Here is an 18,319-nt window from a genome sequence, read left to right as displayed (position 1 = left end):
CAGGGTCTGTAACACACAACAGAGATCTGGTGTCTGGAAAAGCTGAACATCTTTAGAAGAGCGTAAAGAAAAAAGAAAAAGCCCATCATTTCTGAGTGAGGCCGGCCAGCCCAGCTGGAGAAGGCAACAGGCTTTTGGGGGAGCCAAAGGACCACTTGGCCAGCTTGTCAGACCCTGGGCCAAGCCATTGTATAAGCTCCAAAGTATTGGAAAGAAGGAAAGAAAAAAAATCAGGACATATTTTTAGTTTTGCTCAGGAGCCCAGAACATGCTCACAACGCCAGGAATCTGCTCTTTTCTGCAAACGGAAAATGTGATCCATGAGAACAAACTTGACTGCTGGAGTGTGTGCCTATGTTGCCCTGCCTTGTAACTTAGGGGGCCAGGACCTACACCACCTGTGACTGCTTTCCAGCGTCCCCTGTACCCCTCTGAGCAGCTGGCTCACTTTAATAGTTAAAAGACAGAACAGTGGCCTCAGAATCAAAATACAGAATATGCATTTATTGACATCTGCCCTGGGCTACACTGGGTTTCTAGCAAGAACAAAAGCAAATGCAAAGGGAAATGTACAAATACAATTAGCAACCTGGTGTAATTGTGGATACCAGGAGATGTTCTTTCCAGACTTAGTAGAGGAATTATGATTACCCTATATTTAATAGCTTAACTTTGAATGTGCACTAGAATTCCAAATTTAGCAAAGAAATAAATAAGTTATTTACATTTCAAGTAAAAATATTGCATTTTATTTCTTTATTTCACCACCATTTATATGTATGAACTATGATGAAGGCTTGCTTGTGTCCTGTGGAGCAAGGCCAAGAAATATGCTTTTTATTGGTTATTTGATCTTCAGCATCAGATTATCACTATTGCAGAGGTGGGCAAAACCATGCAAAAAGAAGAGGAAGTATATTTGCATTAATGGCATTAAATGAAGAACAGTTGAAGCTGCAGAGTTTTACCAGTGGCCAATTTCTTGTGTTTCTTTTAAAGAACAGTTTCACAAAGGGGCTTTATTGTGCCATTTTGGGGGCCACATGCCAATCAGTATCTTGGGACAAAGTAAGTAAAGGCATGAAGAAACAAACAAGCAAATTGCACCAAAACAGATGTGCTTAAATTAACCAAGTGACAGTTTGTGCATCAGTCTCCCAATGGCTGTCACATGAAATGAGGAGAGAAGAGGGTGAAGTACCACAAAACTTAGTTGATCAGGGGCTGTTGAGCAACTCTAGGAAATCTCAGAGAGGCCACCGCTCCACGCTGGCGCTGGCCACTCCTGCTCGCTCGCTGCTGCCTCCTTGAGGGCACTCTTCCTTGGACAGTGCCTGCAGCAGGGGACCGGGCTGGGGTGCTTTGGAGATATTGGAAGGCACTCTGGCGGCCTACCTGCCTCTCTACACAGTTGAAGGTGAGGGCTACTCCCACATTGCTCTTCATGATTCTGGAGGAGCCATCGGATGTGCCATCAAAGCACCGGCCAAGCGCAATCTCCTTGGCTGTTCGAGGGTCCTGGTCAGTGACAGTGTAGATGCCATAGTTGTGGCCTAGTGGGTCCAAGGGTGCCAGCATGGTGTACTCACTGGTGTCGTTGTTGACTGCTAGTGGTAAGTGGTTGACCAGGTACTCATGCAGCATGGGGTTCACACTGGCTCGACGGCAGCTGCCCTGGGGAATGACCTTCACCAGGGTGCGATCCACACGGTCCTGGTCATAGAGCATCCCACTGCACTTGAACTCCAGACAGGCAGCTGAGACATTGGGCTGGTCCCTGTCCCGTGTGCTCCTCACATCTCGGATTCCATACAGCTTCCCCACTGTCCGCCGATGAGTGCCCCCCATGTTGCGGGATCGCACATTCACTTCCAGTGGCCCCACAATCTTCACCTTGATATAGCAGGCCCTGAATTCCATCGGCTTTGGCCACCATGCCAGATAGTCTTCAGTCCAGCTCATAGGATCATCTTCATTGAAGGGGACTGTATTGTAGTCATATCGATCCCCCTCAATCTGGTAGAACCGGAAGTGGGCTGCACTAGGCGGTGCCTCTTCACATGCCCGGAGGTTCTCAAAGGCATAGATAGGCCCGTTGCTCTCTTCAGCTGAGTTGGGCCTTGGCTTGGCCATGCTAATCTGGAAAGCTGTCTTTTTAACCCGTGGATCCTCATGGTCCGTCCGACGGTACTTGAGCTTGTTGAGATAGGGCTGAGGGACGCCAATTGCATTTGGGTTGAATTTAGGAAAAGACTCCACTGCTTGAAGTTCCTCCCCAGCCAGGCTTGCCAAGACATAGGCAGAATAGGCATCAGGGGACTGGTCATCACAGAAGGCAGGCACACAGGCCCCATTGGGGCCTGTGATGACACTGTCAAAGCGGCCCCAGGCCCTAGGGTTGGACGAGAAGCCAGTTCTAGGCTCCAGGTTAATCACGGAGATCACAACCCCCTGGATCTGCTCACTAGGCAAGAACCTCTCACTCCGGTAGGCTCTCACCTTAACAAAACACCGCCTGCTTTCAGGAACATCCAGGTTAAAGAGCCTTCTCTCACGGATCTCCATGTTGCCCACCAGGAAGGTTCTGTCTTCCCTTTTGTTCCTCCTTTGATTTTCAAATTTGAAATCACCTTCCTCCTCCCACAGCCCTGTGTCTGGATTGAGTGACCAGAGTTTCACTGTGGATATGTGCTCTGGCATCTTGACCTGGGTCGAGTCGAGGTGGACCTTCACTTTGCCAGCATTAAGTGGCTCTGAGGTGACCTCATCTCTGAAGTCCACAGAGAACATGCCATACGTCCGAAGGGGGAAAGTGTCTCCTTCGTCATTGATGAAGTTCAGGTCACTCTGGGCAGCTGTGGCTGTGGAAATATTCCGGGGATCCAGGAAGGTCACACTGGCCTTCACTTTTCCTGTGTAGGGCTCCCCATTCTGCCTGTAGAAACTCTTGGATGGAATCTCCAGTTCAGCCATGGGGTCTTCACCAACCATTTCCCCCAGAGGAATGATGTTGGTCTCCATGGCTTCCAAAGTGATGGGCTCTTTTCGACGAAGCATCTTGATTTCATGGAACACGGCACTCCCCTTCTTGTTGAAAGGTAGCACTTTGGTGGTGTTGACGAACTTCTGCAGCCTGTCCACAAATGTGAGCACCAGCCTCTCAGTGTCCTGGGGGACATGGAGGGTGAAAGTACCCTTGTAGCCAGTCATGCTTACACGGCTGTTCCCCATGTACACATGGCCAAAGCGCATGGGCTCCCCATTGTCAGCAGCACTGACACGGCCCCGCACGATGCTCCGAGTTTCTGTACACCGCTGGCAGCTGCACTCCTTGGCCACCTTGGTGGGTAGCGTGTAGCCACTGCACTGGATCTCCCTCTCCTCTGTTTTGGAGATGCCACAGCAGTTCTGCACAGCATCACGGCACCTGATCCCATTATCCTGCTGCCCTGCACAAGTCTTGACAGGGCAGCGTCCCACGTCATAGTAGAAGGAGTTGGTGGCATTCTGAAAGCAATCATGGGGCAGCCGGATAAGATAGCTCTCAGGAACTGGGTTGCAAGGAGTCTCATCAGGTGCTGTGGAGGGAAATGGTATGGAAATTAAGATGTAAGTTTACATCCTACACAAAGAGTACCTCAACCTCACCTCTCTACAGTGTTCTGTGGTTTTCAAAGGACTTGTGTATCCATGACTCTCATTCTCACAGAACTCTCTGGAGGGAGATGGAACAGCTATTACTGATCCCATTTTATATGTGGGGAAACAGAGTTGGTTGATGAGACCACTATAGTGGCAGTTTGTCTCAATGGAGGGGTCTTGAAAATTTATGAAGGTGTTTTGGGTTATCACCAAAATTGGGGATGTTACTGGCATATTATGGGTAGGGGCCATTGAGGTTCTATGTCCTGCAATGCATGGTACTATTCTGCATAAAGAATCTTTCTGTAGGCCAGGGTGCAGTGGCTCAAGCCTGTAATCCCAGCACTTTGGGAGGCCGAGATGGGCGGATCACAAGGTCAGGAGATCGAGACCATCCTGGCTAACACGGTGAAACCCCGTCTCTACTAAAAAATACAAAAAACTAGCCGGGCGAGGTGGCGGGCGCCTGTAGTCCCAGCTACTCGGGAGGCTGAGGCAGGAGAATGGCGTGAACCCGGGAGGCGGAGCTTGCAGTGAGCTGAGATCCGGCCACTGCACTCCAGCCTGGGCGGCAGAGCGAGACTCCGCCTCAAAAAAAAAAAAAAAAGAATCTTTCTGTGTTCTGAACGACTTTAATATATTCCACCAGACACTCATGTAGGTAGAAAACCTGTTTAAAGTGATCAAAGCTTTGAACTGATGCAGTGGTTCACAGCTGTTATCCCAACACTTTGGAAGGCCAAGGTGGGTGGATTGCTTGAGTCCAGGAGTTCGAGACCAGCCAGGGCAATGTGATGAAACCCTGTCTCCACAAAAAATACAAAAACCAGCTGGATGTGGTGGCACACGCCTGTAGTCCCAGCTACTCGGGAGGCTGAGGTGGGAGGATTGCTTGAGCCTGGGAGGTCAACGCTGCAGTTAGCTGTGAGAGTGCCACTACCCTCCAGCCTGGGCGACAGAACAAGACCCTGTCTAAAACAAAAGGTCAGAGCCTAGAATCTTTTACATGGCTTTAACCATATACTGAATTTTTCAAGAATGCAACTACCATATAAATTGAGCTAAGATTGTACTTTGTTTAGCTCAGAACAATACCAAGGATTGTTCCTCATCTCAGGAAAATTAAGTTTCTACAACACCATTACCTAAGGACTGATACCTCTGTACCCATCAGCATTTGTAGCAGTTGTATTTGTGGTGACCTTGGATTTAAGTGCAAGTGGCTAACTTCTTGATTTGTCTTCTCATGTCAATGTGCCAAAGCATTTAGATATGGGAATACACACTGTTTTGTATTAAAATTTTAAAAACTTATCCTTTGTTTTACAGTTAGGACCATGCACATATACGTTTGGAAATTATATGTAGTTATCTATAAATTTAACTTCAGAATAATAAAGTAGTATTAAGAATTACTGTAGCAAACAGGGAGCCTTGGTGTGATGGGTTGGGACCACTGCTGAGGGCTCCACATCTCTGCCAACATCCAGAGTACCCTGTGTCTTGTCTGCCCTGAGGTCTGTTGCTCAACATTTTTTTTTGTTGTTGTTGTTGTTGTTGTTTTGTTTTTTTGAGACAGAGTCTTGCTCTGTCGCCCAGGCTGGAGTGTAGTGGCACGATCTCGGCTCACTGCAAGCTCTGCCTCCCAGGTTCACGCCATTCTCCTGGCTCAGCCTCCCAAGTAGCTGGGACTACAGGCGCCCGCCACCTCGCCCAGCTAATTTTTTGTATATTTAGTAGAGACGGGGTTTCACCGTGTTAGCCAGGATGGTCTCGATCTCCTGACCTCGTGATCTGCCCTCCTTGGCCTCCCAAAGTGCCAGGATTACAGGCATGAGCCACCGCGCCCAGCCTGTTGCTCAACTTTTTGAGTCTGAAGTAGTCCAGGATCCTTCCAATACATTCTGTCCTTCTCTGCCTTTTGTTTTGTTTAGGCCAATTACTAAGCTATCTTCCTTCCTACTCATTTTCCAAAGACAGGCCCCTTATTTGTCTTTGGCCTCTAACCTCTCCCCATCCAGTTCTCTTCTTGAAGCCAGCTCTAGATCACCCTTTCTTGTAAAGCCTCCTCAGTTCCCGCTTCTATATCTTTACCCATGTGGGCCCCTCAATCTGTAACATCCTCACCTCCACATACACAATCCCTGCCCATTCTTTAAGACCAGGGGTTCTAACCTTGGTTGAAAATTGGAATCACTGGCCGGGCGCGGTGGCTCAAGCCTGTAATCCCAGCACTTTGGGAGGCCGAGATGGGCGGATCACAAGGTCAGGAGATCGAGACCATCCTGGCTAACACGGTGAAACCCCGTCTCTACTAAATATACAAAAAATTAGCTGGGCGAGGTGGCGGGCGCCTGTAGTCCCAGCTACTTGGGAGGCTGAGCCAGGAGAATGGCGTGAACCTGGGAGGCAGAGCTTGCAGTGAGCCGAGATCGTGCCACTACACTCCAGCCTGGGCGACAGAGCAAGACTCTGTCTCAAAAAAACAAAACAACAACAACAACAACAACAAAAAAAAATGTTGAGCAACAGACCTCAGGGCAGACAAGACACAGGGTACTCTGGATGTTGGCAGAGATGTGGAGCCCTCAGCAGTGGTCCCAACCCATCACACCAAGGCTCCCTGTTTGCTACAGTAATTCTTAATACTACTTTATTATTCTGAAGTTAAATTTATAGATAACTACATATAATTTCCAAACGTATATGTGCATGGTCCTAACTGTAAAACAAAGGATAAGTTTTTAAAATTTTAATACAAAACAGTGTGTATTCCCATATCTAAATGCTTTGGCACATTGACATGAGAAGACAAATCAAGAAGTTAGCCACTTGCACTTAAATCCAAGGTCACCACAAATACAACTGCTACAAATGCTGATGGGTACAGAGGTATCAGTCCTTAGGTAATGGTGTTGTAGAAACTTAATTTTCCTGAGATGAGGAACAATCCTTGGTATTGTTCTGAGCTAAACAAAGTACAATCTTAGCTCAATTTATATGGTAGTTGCATTCTTGAAAAATTCAGTATATGGTTAAAGCCATGTAAAAGATTCTAGGCTCTGACCTTTTGTTTTAGACAGGGTCTTGTTCTGTCGCCCAGGCTGGAGGGTAGTGGCACTCTCACAGCTAACTGCAGCGTTGACCTCCCAGGCTCAAGCAATCCTCCCACCTCAGCCTCCCGAGTAGCTGGGACTACAGGCGTGTGCCACCACATCCAGCTGGTTTTTGTATTTTTTGTGGAGACAGGGTTTCATCACATTGCCCTGGCTGGTCTCGAACTCCTGGACTCAAGCAATCCACCCACCTTGGCCTTCCAAAGTGTTGGGATAACAGCTGTGAACCACTGCATCAGTTCAAAGCTTTGATCACTTTAAACAGGTTTTCTACCTACATGAGTGTCTGGTGGAATATATTAAAGTCGTTCAGAACACAGAAAGATTCTTTTTTTTTTTTTTTTGAGGCGGAGTCTCGCTCTGCCGCCCAGGCTGGAGTGCAGTGGCCGGATCTCAGCTCACTGCAAGCTCCGCCTCCCGGGTTCACGCCATTCTCCTGCCTCAGCCTCCCGAGTAGCTGGGACTACAGGCGCCCGCCACCTCGCCCGGCTAGTTTTTTGTATTTTTTAGTAGAGACGGGGTTTCACCGTGTTAGCCAGGATGGACTCGATCTCCTGACCTCGTGATCCGCCCGTCTCGGCCTCCCAAAGTGCTGGGATTACAGGCTTGAGCCACCGCGCCCGGCCGGCACCAGTATTTTTAAAAACCCAATCAGGTCATACCAATGGGCAGCCAAAGCTAAGAACCATTATTTAAGCCCCAGCTGGAAAGTTGTTCCCTCAAGTAGCCATCCATGGTCACTCCCACCTGGGAGGTATCTACCATCTATTAGAGTCCACAGCCCCTTATCTCCTATTTTAGCTGCATGTTTCTTTTCTTCTTCTTTTTTTGGAGACAGAGTCTTGCTCTGTTTCCCAGGCTGGAGTACAGTGGCATGAAGTCGGCTCACTGCAACTTCTCCCTCCTGGGTTCAAGCTATTCTACTACCTCAGCCTCCTGAGTAGCTGGGATTACAGGTGCATGCCACCACGCCTGGCTAATTTTTGTATTTTTGGTAGACACAGCGTTTCACCATGTTGTCCAGGCTGGTCTCGAACTCCTAACCTCAGGTGATCCATCCACTTTGGCCTCCCAAAGTGCTGGGATTACAGGTGTGAGCCACTGCACCCGGCCTTAGCTACATTTTTCTATCTTGTTTGTCTCTTATTTACATGTCTTCACTCCTCCTCAAATGATGGCTCCATGGTGGTAGGATTCAGATCTGTACCATCGTTGTGTCCTAGAGGTCCTGGCACTGTGCACAGTACAGAAAAGCCTAAGCTTGGCCAGGCATGGTGGTTCACACATGTAATCCCAGCACTTCGGGAGGCCGAAACAGGTGGATCACTGGAGGTCAGGAGTTTGAGACCAGCCTGGCCAACATGGCGAAACACCGTCTCTACTAAAAATACAAAAATTAGCCAGGCGTGGTGGTACACGCCTGTAATCCTAGCTATTCAGGAGGCTGAGGCAGGAGAATCACTTGAACCCAGGAGGTGGAGGTTGCAGTGAGCTGAGATGGTGCCACTGCACTCCAGCCTGGGTGACAGAGCAAGACTCCATCTCAAAAAAAAAAAAAAAAGAAAAGAAAAAAGAAAAAGCCTTAGCTTTTACTGCATAGTTATGTGCACCGGGGTGCTCAGCCAGCCCTGTTGCAGACCCAGGGCCCCCAGGGACCCAGACAGGCTTACCTATGACAATCAGCTGGGCAACCTTGGACTTCACAGCTCCAGCGTCACTCTGGGCCTTGCAAAAGTACTCCCCCGCCTGGTCCTGCTGAAGGTTCCTCAGCACCAGCTTGCTCTCATGCTTGTAGTGGGAAGGATCCAGCAATGTGTCATTATGATACCTGCAAGGGATGGAGAGGTGGAACCTGAATGGGCAGTGGGAGGGCAGGTATTCCTGGAAAAGTGCCAGGAGCAGGCAGCCAAGGAGACAGATGGTGAATGGGTTCCCACTAATGTCAATATCACCTTTGACTTGGCTCATCCAAGAGCACTAATTGGCCTGGGAAACAAGGAGCTTGGTTCTAAGCCCCAGCCCTACCACACACCTGGCTGGGGATGCTTGGACAACCTCCCCCGCCCCATCTCACCAATCTGTGCTTCAGCTTTCTGGTCTATAAAATGTCAGCAATGACTTCCAGCTGACTTCACAGGATTGTTGGATGGGTCAAATAAGAGAGTGACTATAAAATGTTTGTGAAGGATAAAGGACTCACAGCCATAAGGGATTCTGCCCTTGTTTGCTTTTTTTTTTTTTTTTTTCTTTTTGAGACGGAGTCTTGCTCTGCCGCCCAGGCTGGAGTGCAGTGGCCGGATCTCAGCTCACTGCAAGCTCCGCCTCCTGGGTTCACGCCATTCTTCTGCCTCAGCCTCCCACGTAGCTGGGACTACAGGCGCCCACCGCATTGCCCGGCTAGTTTTTTGTATTTTTTAGTAGAGACGGGGTTTCACCGTGTTAGCCAGGATGGACTCGATCTCCTGACCTCGTGATCCGCCCGTCTCGGCCTCCCAAAGTGCTGGGATTACAGGCTTGAGCCACCGCGCCCGGCTTTTTTTTTTTTTTTTTAACATGGAGTCTTGCCCTGTCTCCAGGCTGGAGAGCAGTGGCATGATCACAGCTCACTGAAACCTATGTCTCCTGGACTCAAGTGATCCTCCTACCTCATCCTCCTGAGTAGCTGGTGCTAGAAACACAAGCCTGCACACCTGGCTAATTTTTAAAATTTTTTATAGAGACAGGGCTTTACTATGTTGTCCAGGCTGATCTCGAGCTCCTGGGCTCAAGCAATCCACCTGCCACAGCCTCCCAAAGTGCTGGGATTACAGGCATGAGCCTCTGTGCCCAGCCAAAGGGTTCTCCTAGCTTTGAGGGTACAATGAGAGAGCTTGCTGGTTGTCTGGCTCCCAACCCCATGGCTCCCATTTGTAAGTCCCAACATCCGGGCTCTGTACCACTGCCTTACTTGTAACTTTATTCTGTTGGTTATTGTTCTTATTAATAAGTCCAGACCCAATGCAAGAAGCTCTGGTTTCCAAGAGGAGAATTGGGCAGGGTAGCTAGCAGAATACGCACCAAAAATACTTGTCCGGACTGGGCTTCCCTGTGGCCTTACAGCACAGGGACACGCTCTGCCCAGCTCTCCGTGCTTTTGTCTCAGGGTTCATCACCATGTATGGAATCTCTGGGATAGAAGATGAGAAATAGCATTTTGGGTTTGTGTGTGTGTGACAGGTTCTACTGAGCCTTGCTCCCTCAGGGTCTTTGGTGGTGTGAAAATTGTATGGCTTCACCCCTACCCACAGCCCATCTCCATTGGTCCTAAGGGAATTGGTTCACAGTGGAGTCTCCTTCCACACACCCCATCCTGTAACCTCTCCCATGGCCTGTCAAGTAGCATCTGGGTGGGTCAGTGGAGAAACAAGGGGACCTTGTGTCAGCCAAGATTCCTAAGCACTACCATTGGGACAGAACTGACCATTTTGAATAGTGCAATATTCATGTTCTGCTGCCCCTGGCAGAATTTTCTGGCCATTCTGCACCATTTCTGAACTTCTCAAGCCTTTCTCTCTGTGACCTTCAAACCTCACACTATATTGTATTGACTGTTAGATAAGGTGGCCAGGGAAGACTTCATACATTTGAGGGAGTGAGCCATGCCAATATCTACAGGAAGAACATTCTAGATAGAATACATGCAGCAAGCATAAAGGCCCTGAGGCAGGAGTGTGCCTGTGTGTTTCAGGAACAGATAGGAGCCCATTGCAGTTGGAGTAGAGGGATTTGGTGTGGAGAAAGTAACAGGAGAGGAGAGCAGAGAAGAAATGGAGGGCCAGATAATATAGGGCCATGCAGGTCATAGTAAGGATTCAGGGTTTTACTCTGAGTTAGCTGGGAAGCCAGCTTTTAGCACTATAATCCCTTTATTTAAAAATCTGGACCTTCTCACCAGCCCTACCCCCAGAGAATTTAGTTACCTGCCCTCACAAACTCTGCATTGATGGTGGCTGCCTTTAGGCTTGTCTTGGGCATTGTGAGTACAATGGGGGCAAACTTGACCTTTGTGATCTTCAGGATGCTTTTGCCATCAGGGCACAAGCCAGGGATTTGGAATCTCCCATCACTGTCTGTCTGGGTCAGCAACTTAGGTGTCTTGGTTAGCAGGTAGACAGTGGCCCCTGAGGCTGGGGCACCTCCAGGGAGGGAGACAGCCCCATGAAGCATGAAGTCCTGGCACATGCAGGCATCACAGTCAGCATTCACCTGGCCCATTGGGCAGGTCAGGTCACAGGCTGTGGGACAAGGGGCCACATCAGTAGGGATTCTATGGATTCTGGCATTCCTTCAGCCACATCACAGATCACTTCCTCTCCTCCTTGGCCTTTGCTACCCTCCCTTATCAGCCTGCATGACTAACTCCTACTCATCTTTTAAAACTTATCCCAAGGCCGGGCATGGTGGCTCACACCTGTAATCCCAGGACTTTGGGAGGTCAAGGTGGGTGGATCACCTGAGGTCAGGAGTTTAAGACCAGCTTGGCCAACATGGTGAAATCCCATCTCTACAAAAAATACAAAAATTAGGTGGGCATGGTGACACGCACCTGTAATCCCAGCTACTAGGGAGGCTGAGATAGGAGAATCGCTTAAACCCGGGAGGTGGAGGCTGGAGTAAGCCAAGATTGTGCCATTGCACTCCAGCCTGGGCAATGGAGCAAGACTCTGTCTCAAAACAACAACAACAACAAAAACTTAGCCCAAAACACCTCCTCTAGGAAGCTCTCCTGGATTCCTCCAGGCTATGATAATTGACCCTGCCCTGTGTTCCTATATTATCCCGTATATCTCTCATTAGGGCACATAATAGATGCTCAATTAATATGCGGTGAGTAAGTAAATGAAAAATCCATCAGTCTCAGACTGACCCTCTAACTCCTTCCTCATTCTTCAGCCTCACCCACCAAACCCTGCCTAGTGCCAGGAGGGAGGTGGTACCTGTACAGTCCTGGCCCATGCAGTGCTGACCCTCTTCAGTGGCCTCACTGCACAGTGACACCGTCTCTGCCAAGCAGGTGCGTGTGCGAGTCTGGACCCCAGTCTGACCACAGGCAGCCGAGCACTTGCTCCAGGGAGACCATGGGCTCCAGATGCGCTCTGTGTCTCGGCGCAGGGACCCTGCAAAGTGAGATCAGCAGATGGTCTGACTTCCCTCTTGAGAGGACTCTGTCAGGAAATCTGACCCTGAGGCTGTTTCTTCTCTGGTAAAAACAAGGTTTCCATTTATGTCGTAGATGTCACTGATATTTATATTTACTGCAATGATTTTTCCAACAGATGGAAGTCAAAAGTCTTGAGGAAGTGAGGTCTCTCATTTTCACAGAGGCACCATATGGGCTAGGGGTCACCCTGAGAGGTGCTTGTTGGCCAAGCACTGGGACTTTGATATGCTCTCCTGGGATGTGCAGGGCTAGCACTATCTTTCTTCTTCACCAGTGTGGAAACAGCCGCATGCTCCTATGGAAGGACTCCCTGGGAAGTCAGGGACCCCTGGGAAGTCGGGGCCTGGAACATGCAATGACTTGGACAAGAAGCCCCTTTCTGCCCACCTTCCTCATCTCTGGCCTGAGGCCTGTGTACAAGAATAGGGTCTTCACACCTTGCTCAGATCAGCCTGATTTCCCACCCCAGATGACCACCACTGACTCCTGCGCCTGGGGGATCTTGTGGAACCCTAAGGGGGAGGATCCCCATCCAAGAAAGGAGTAGACCTGCTCCCCCTAACATCTGTATTATCCATGTGGGAGGGGATATAAATGCATAGGCTCTGCAAACACAGACATGGTTCAAACTCCAGCTCTGCCTTATCAGCTATGGAATCGTGAGAAGTTACCTAGCTTCTCTGAACCTCATGTAACTTGTCAAGATGGAGATCCCTCAAAGGTCAGTTGTAAAGGTTGAATAATGTGGATAACTAGCAAAGTATCTGGCACATAGGAACAAGAATAGAAACTAACACTCAGTAAGCATTTACCTGGGTTAAGCCTCGCGTTCATATCATTTAATCCTCATTAAAAACCCCTATGAAGACTTGATATTACCCAGGTGTCACATATGAGAAACCTGAGGCTAAGAGAATTTCAGAAAATTTGTCTAGGAGACACGTCATATGGCAGGCTCAGAATTCAAACCCAAGCAGCCCCACTTCAGAGCCTGTGGTCTTCACCATGGTGCCACTCAAACGCAATAATATAGGTTGAATAGAGAGTACCCATAAACACAAAACACTATTGGGAAGGTTCTGGCACTAATGACAATACTTGTTTATTATTAGAGACTCCAAGCATATGCATGTGTGTGATGTTGAGAGTTCTGGTGGCCAGAGGCAAGTTCTCCCTCTCCCTGAGTAGAGGCCAGTGGGAAGTAGGGTGGGGGTGGGGCGTTCTGGCTTACCTGGTGGGCAGAGGAAGCGTACGGTGTAATTAGAGCAGTTCTGACCAGGCCGTTGTTCCCTGTTGAGGCACCAGAAACCCTCACGGGGACTACCATGGACCACTTGGCCAGTGTTGCCCGCAGGTGTCCAATCAGTGGTCCGAGCCTCTAGCCACAGAGGACGGGCACATACACGGTCCCCATAGTAGAAGCGAATGGCGTCCAGCCGCTCATAGTCGCCCTTCCCACCTGGGTAGTCGATGTTGAACCATGTTGTCCACTCACCAGGGCCTGAGAGACATAGCCAAATTGAGGAGGAGCCATGATCCTGGTGCGCTCCAGTTCTCCTTTCCCTCTCACCCACCCCCAGCTGGCCTCAGGCCCTATCACATTTGTCTCTCCAGTATCTCTCCAATCCCCTCTACACCTGCCACTGCTGAGGCCTCCATTCACGCTCTCATCAGCCTGGCCAAACCATGTCAGTCACTTTCTACATCAAGGCTCCTCCTCAATGCCATTCACACCCATCCCTGATCCTGCAGTCAGGGTGAGCTTTCTCCATGTGGCTCGGGCCACATCACCTCCAGCTTTAAGATCCTCTAGCTAAGCATTCAGGGTGCTAGTGAGCTGTCCCCAGCCATCTCTCCATACTCATCTCCCCATTCCCTTCCCACCAGCCTGTGCTCTGGCCCCAGCAAGCTCCACAGCATTCCTGAAATGTATCAGGCAGTTTCCTGATTCTGAGCTGTCTTATATACTAAGTTCCTCTGCTGGACAGAGATGGAGGCCAAATACTTGTAAAAGTAGGTTTCCATGGAACCCTGGCTTCAGAGATCCACTTAGGAAGCTCGGTAAAGACTGCCCCTCCAGCCCCTTCCTGCTTCAGCCACAACTCACTCTCCAGGGTGTCGGCAGGCTTGGCAAAGATGCTGGGGTTCCTCTTCCCAGGCTGGACTCTTCTTACTGACTGGGTAAGCATCGTCTGTCTCCCTGAGGGCCAGGAGGAGAAGCTAAGTGAGAGGCCAGGACTGGAAGTTACAGCATTCCTCAAGATGCAGAGAAACAGTGTGAGGTGGCGGATGGAACACGAGCATCAGGCATGGGTTCAAACCCCACTCTGCCACTTACTGCTATGCAATCTCAGAAAAGCTGTCCTCCTCTGAGCCTGTTTCCCCATAAAATAGGAATGCACTAATAACTCTGTATCCTAGGGTCCTGGTGCATTATTCAGGTGATAATGAATGTAAAGAGACCTGGCATGTAGTGCACACTCAATGAATAGTAGCTCCCTTTTCACTCTTGTTCTAGAAATGGATTATCAGATGCTCCTGAGCAGCCAGTGGCCTGGGACTCCTGCTTTGGTGTCTGCACCTAACCTTCTTGGCAAAATGGAGCTTTGTTTTCCTCATCTGTAAGATGGAGATATTAATTCCCACCTTGCAGGGTGATTCAGTTGGCATGAGGATTCCATGAGATAGAACGTAAAAGCCTCTGAAGTATATACAGATTGACAGCGTGGGCTTCTGAGGCTCTGCCACTTTCTAACTGTGTGACCTTGGGCAAGTTACTTAACCCACCTGACCCCATGCTCTCTCATCATAAAATAAGGATAATAATAGTTCCTGCCTTAGAGGATTGTGGGGATTAAATAAGCTCATTCATAAAATCCACCTAGAACACCTAGCACATAATGCATGCTGAATAAGTGTTAGGAACTCCTTTTAGCTCAACGCCTGGCACAATAGATGGCCATTTACTTTCGCTTAGGAGTCTAAAAGACTCCTAAGGCCTAATTGGGGCAGTGGTCTTCAGTTTTCCACACGAGGCTGGCAGGGACTGCCTGAGGATGGGTACAGGGTCCTCAGGCCACAAGCAGTTCCAGCTGTACCCTACCTGAGGCTGGGTTGGAGTCTCCAGAATGGGAAGGAGAATGCAGAGCAGAGGACTGCAGAAGCTTTGACAGGCAATTAACGCTTACTCCAGGAGCCAAATCAGAATTCTCTATGCTGCTTAATTGGGGTGACAGGAGCTCTTTTAATCAACCTAATCTGATTTCCCCTCAGATGGTTGAATGCTAATCATCTTTACAAGCAGCAGCTGCCAGGGTGGAAAGAGCAAGGTAGGAGTCAGGCACACACAGGGGTTGGTTCCAGGCTGAGACAGCCTTTGTTCCTACATTTGTGGCCACAAATCCTGCAAGGCATACAGCTTTAAAACAGGGTTTTGAGCAATTTTTTTTTTTTTTTTTTTTTGCTTTACCTGAGTATGTGCTTAGAAATCAGGAGAGGAAGGGGAGGAGGTGGAAGAGAGTGTGCAGGGGAGGGCTAGTAGCTCTGATGCTTAGACGCCTTGGGAAGTCTTCCATTCCACCAGACAAATTCTTTCTACCAGCTCCTTCCAGAGCTCAGTATCACCAGAGGATGCAGTTAGAGGGTAAAGAGACCGGAAGGGGTTCTGGTGTGTCTGTGAAATTTGGCTGCAGGGTCTAAATGAAATTGAGCTTTGGGCCAAAAGAATTTTCATAAAACTAAAAACAGACCAAACCCCAAACCTACTTCTGAGAACTCGCTGATCCCCTGTGATTCCCTGTTACTTTGGCTGCCAGGAAGCTTGGAGCTCAATTTAGTACTCTGGGGCTAAAAATAACCCTCATCTTTTTTTCCTCCCTCTGAATGACTGCTCATCCCTCTCCTCATATAAAAGTTCTGTTTTGTGAGTTTTAACAATGGGAACAATCTCAAGTTTTGGAGAAAAACAAACGGTATAAATTATGAATAAATCCATAAAGTGGCCTCAGGTCTTAAGGCCTTGCTGTGTCTTAAGGCAGATGCATAGTTCAGTTCCAGACCAGACACGACTTCACTGTGGCAAGTGGAAGATTTGGGAGCCAGCAGATACTTAGCCTATACCCAACACAGATGTGACTTCCAGGACCAGGAAGGAGAACACCCAGGCCTTGGTCCCCACCATCTTTCCCCCAAGCCCCGTGGGAACGTGGCAAGAGGTAGGTGAGGGTGCTTCACAGAGTCGCTGACTCTGGAATGCGGTCCCCTGGGAAGTTTCTCAGATCCAGTGACCTGTAAAGAAACAAAGCTTGTCAGGTTCCATATTTCTGAATCACAGCTTATGGTTCAAGCAGAAATACTTCTTGACCTGTCAAGGAGGGAAAGGTGGACAGAATGATATGAGAGTGACATTTGCCTGAGTCGTGAAACCAGGTAGCTTGCGAGGTACAGAGGCTCAGAATCTGAGTTCAAATGAGGCAGACTAGGTTCCATCCCTGGGGGTAGGCTCCAGGGCCCCACATGGAGATGGGGCACAAGGATGTGCAGGGGCGAGGGAGTTCCTTGCCAATGAGTAGAGTCCAGGGCTCACCCCCAGGGGCCTCTTGGTGACTTGTCAGTCACTTCTAAGACCCAGGCTTGAGGGGCATTTGTTTTGCCATCCTTTGATGGAGTTCACACTCTCACACAGACAGGTACACATTAAGGCCATGAAGGCTTGGCTCCGACTACAGTGGCCTCTCATAAGGCAGGCTGGCTGGAGGGTGCAGATGCCTCGGACATACCACCTCCATGAACACATTCCCAGATGTGCACGGGCTGCAGCTGGAACACATTTCTGGCCTTTTTGTTTGGGGCCTGGCTGGGAGTTACACAGCCAGGAGCCAGCTGAGGGAAAGCAGAGGGGATGCATTGTGAGAGGCCAGGGCTCCCCAGTAACTGCTGAGCGTGGGTGAGGAACTGCAAGGGTCAGAAGAGGAAAGCAGGCCTGGGACTAGGGCAAGGAACCATGGGGCGTGCATGGCCCAGGCCGCAGCTGAGCAGAACATTTTTATGTCTCCCTAGAGCTCCGGCCAACCCAGAATCTGACTCGTTTCTGGGGATTCAAAAGTGGTTCCCTTCAACCTCCTAAGTCCAGGGTATGGTAGGAAAGGGAAGAGACCTCCTCTCTAAAAAAATATATATCTGAAAACACTTGGATATTCCAAGGGAAGAACAAACCAGTCCCATGCTGCAGACCTTCTAGCTCTAAAACCACTAGCCCCACCACTACCTGTTTCTCGGATGAGGGAGCAGAGTCACCAGGACGTCCCAAAGGCCTCCACATTGCGTGTCTCACTCTGGGCTCCAAGCAGGGAGTTGAGCAGTCTGCTGACCTGCACCGCATTCAGCCTGAGCCTGAGCCTGCTCCAAGGATGTCTGGAGGCTGAGGTGGCCTGAGACACCTTGTGGAAAAACCATTTCCCATCTGGCAGCCCACGGAAGTTTCTCAGTATCCCCGCCGTTTCCTCAGCATATGCCCTGTTGGTTAGGCTCGCCATCCCACGCTCCTCAGAACACTTGGACAAAGCAGACTGACTGACCGCAGGGAATAAAGCAGGGCACCCAGAGGTAAAGAAACCCTAAGTGGGACCATTTGGGGGTTCCTGTCCTCAGGTTGGGGAGGGAGAGGACTTTGGGCCAATGGGGGAAAGCAGATTCCCAAAGCAGAAAGGGAGTCTTCTCTGTGGGAGATGAAGGATTAGACAGCAAAAAGTGGGGAGAGGTGGGGGAGAAGGGAATGGGGTAGTCAGGGGAGGGCAGGAGCAGTTGAGTCCAGCAGTGGGGTGCAGGGATGGGGTGAGGGGAATAGGAGTGGAGCTCACCGTGTCTTGAGCAGGACTCCTCAGCTGGGGGTCCAAGCCTTCGCCTCTCCAGCAGTCCAGCGCCGGCCTTATATAGCACAGCTGGTGGCTCAGCCTGTGGCAGCCAGCCAGGGGAAGCAGCAGCGAAACCAGATCTGAGCATGAGCCTCCCTCTCCCCTCCCCATGTCCCCTTGCAGCTCACAGAGGCCAGGATTTTATGTCCAGATCCTAAGGAGGAGATGCCGCAGGACCTGGTGATGGGCCAGGTGGGCAGCGGCCTGAGGCTTCACAGTCCAGAGCAGAGAGAGAGGGGTCAGGAGGTGGGCTGGGCACTAGAAACAGCCCTGGGAAGGGGCCACGGGGAATTCTACATCTGGGCAGCATTTCATGGCCCAGGAGATGGTGTGCTCTTGCCTAACTAAGCCTTGCTTGCTGATGCCCCACATTCCCCTGGCCCTGGCCCGCCCACACAGAGAAAAGACTTTGCTGGTCTTAGCACATACTCCAGACACTCTTAGGCACA

At 49.8% G+C, this 18,319-nt stretch overlaps 1 protein-coding gene across 3 annotated transcripts; it reads right to left on the bottom strand.

The window, feature by feature from the left end:
* Positions 1–483: 483 nt before the first annotated feature.
* On the bottom strand, positions 484–17,951 carry CILP (cartilage intermediate layer protein). 3 transcript variants are annotated; one of them, XM_010355503.2, is made up of 9 exons: positions 17,817–17,951; positions 16,078–16,245; positions 14,066–14,158; positions 13,190–13,459; positions 11,735–11,914; positions 10,718–11,032; positions 9,816–9,924; positions 8,429–8,586; positions 487–3,578 (listed from the first exon to the last, which is right to left on the bottom strand). In XM_010355503.2, exons 2-9 carry the CDS (start codon positions 16,136–16,138, stop codon positions 1,210–1,212), a joined length of 3,555 nt encoding a protein of 1,184 aa, XP_010353805.1. In that variant the 5' UTR covers positions 16,139–16,245; positions 17,817–17,951; the 3' UTR covers positions 487–1,209. The 3 variants fall into 3 exon arrangements, with proteins under 3 accessions (XP_030787530.1, XP_030787531.1, XP_010353805.1); XM_030931670.1 differs by lacking the exon at positions 10,718–11,032 and having other exon boundaries at positions 484–3,578; XM_030931671.1 differs by lacking the exons at positions 10,718–11,032; positions 11,735–11,914 and having other exon boundaries at positions 484–3,578.
* Between the last annotated feature and the right edge of the window lie 368 nt (positions 17,952–18,319).

This window comes from Rhinopithecus roxellana, chromosome 5, assembly GCF_007565055.1.
Source record: "Rhinopithecus roxellana isolate Shanxi Qingling chromosome 5, ASM756505v1, whole genome shotgun sequence".
Lineage (NCBI taxonomy): Eukaryota > Metazoa > Chordata > Mammalia > Primates > Cercopithecidae > Rhinopithecus > Rhinopithecus roxellana.
The sequence above is the reverse complement of the archived record's forward strand: the minus strand, read 5'-3'. Positions and strand labels throughout refer to the sequence as shown.

Excerpts from the sequence above, each read along its gene's own strand:
- CILP (XM_010355503.2), bottom strand. The coding sequence starts at position 16,138 with ATGGTGGGGACCAAGGCCTGGGTGTTCTCCTTCCTGGTCCTGGAAGTC. Across the intron at positions 13,460-14,065 it reads GCCTGCCGACACCCTGGAGA|GCCCTGGTGAGTGGACAACA; the intron begins GTGAGTTGTGGC and ends TATGTCTCTCAG. Across the intron at positions 8,587-9,815 it reads AGTCCGGACAAGTATTTTTG|GTATCATAATGACACATTGC; the intron begins GTGCGTATTCTG and ends CATCCCTTGCAG.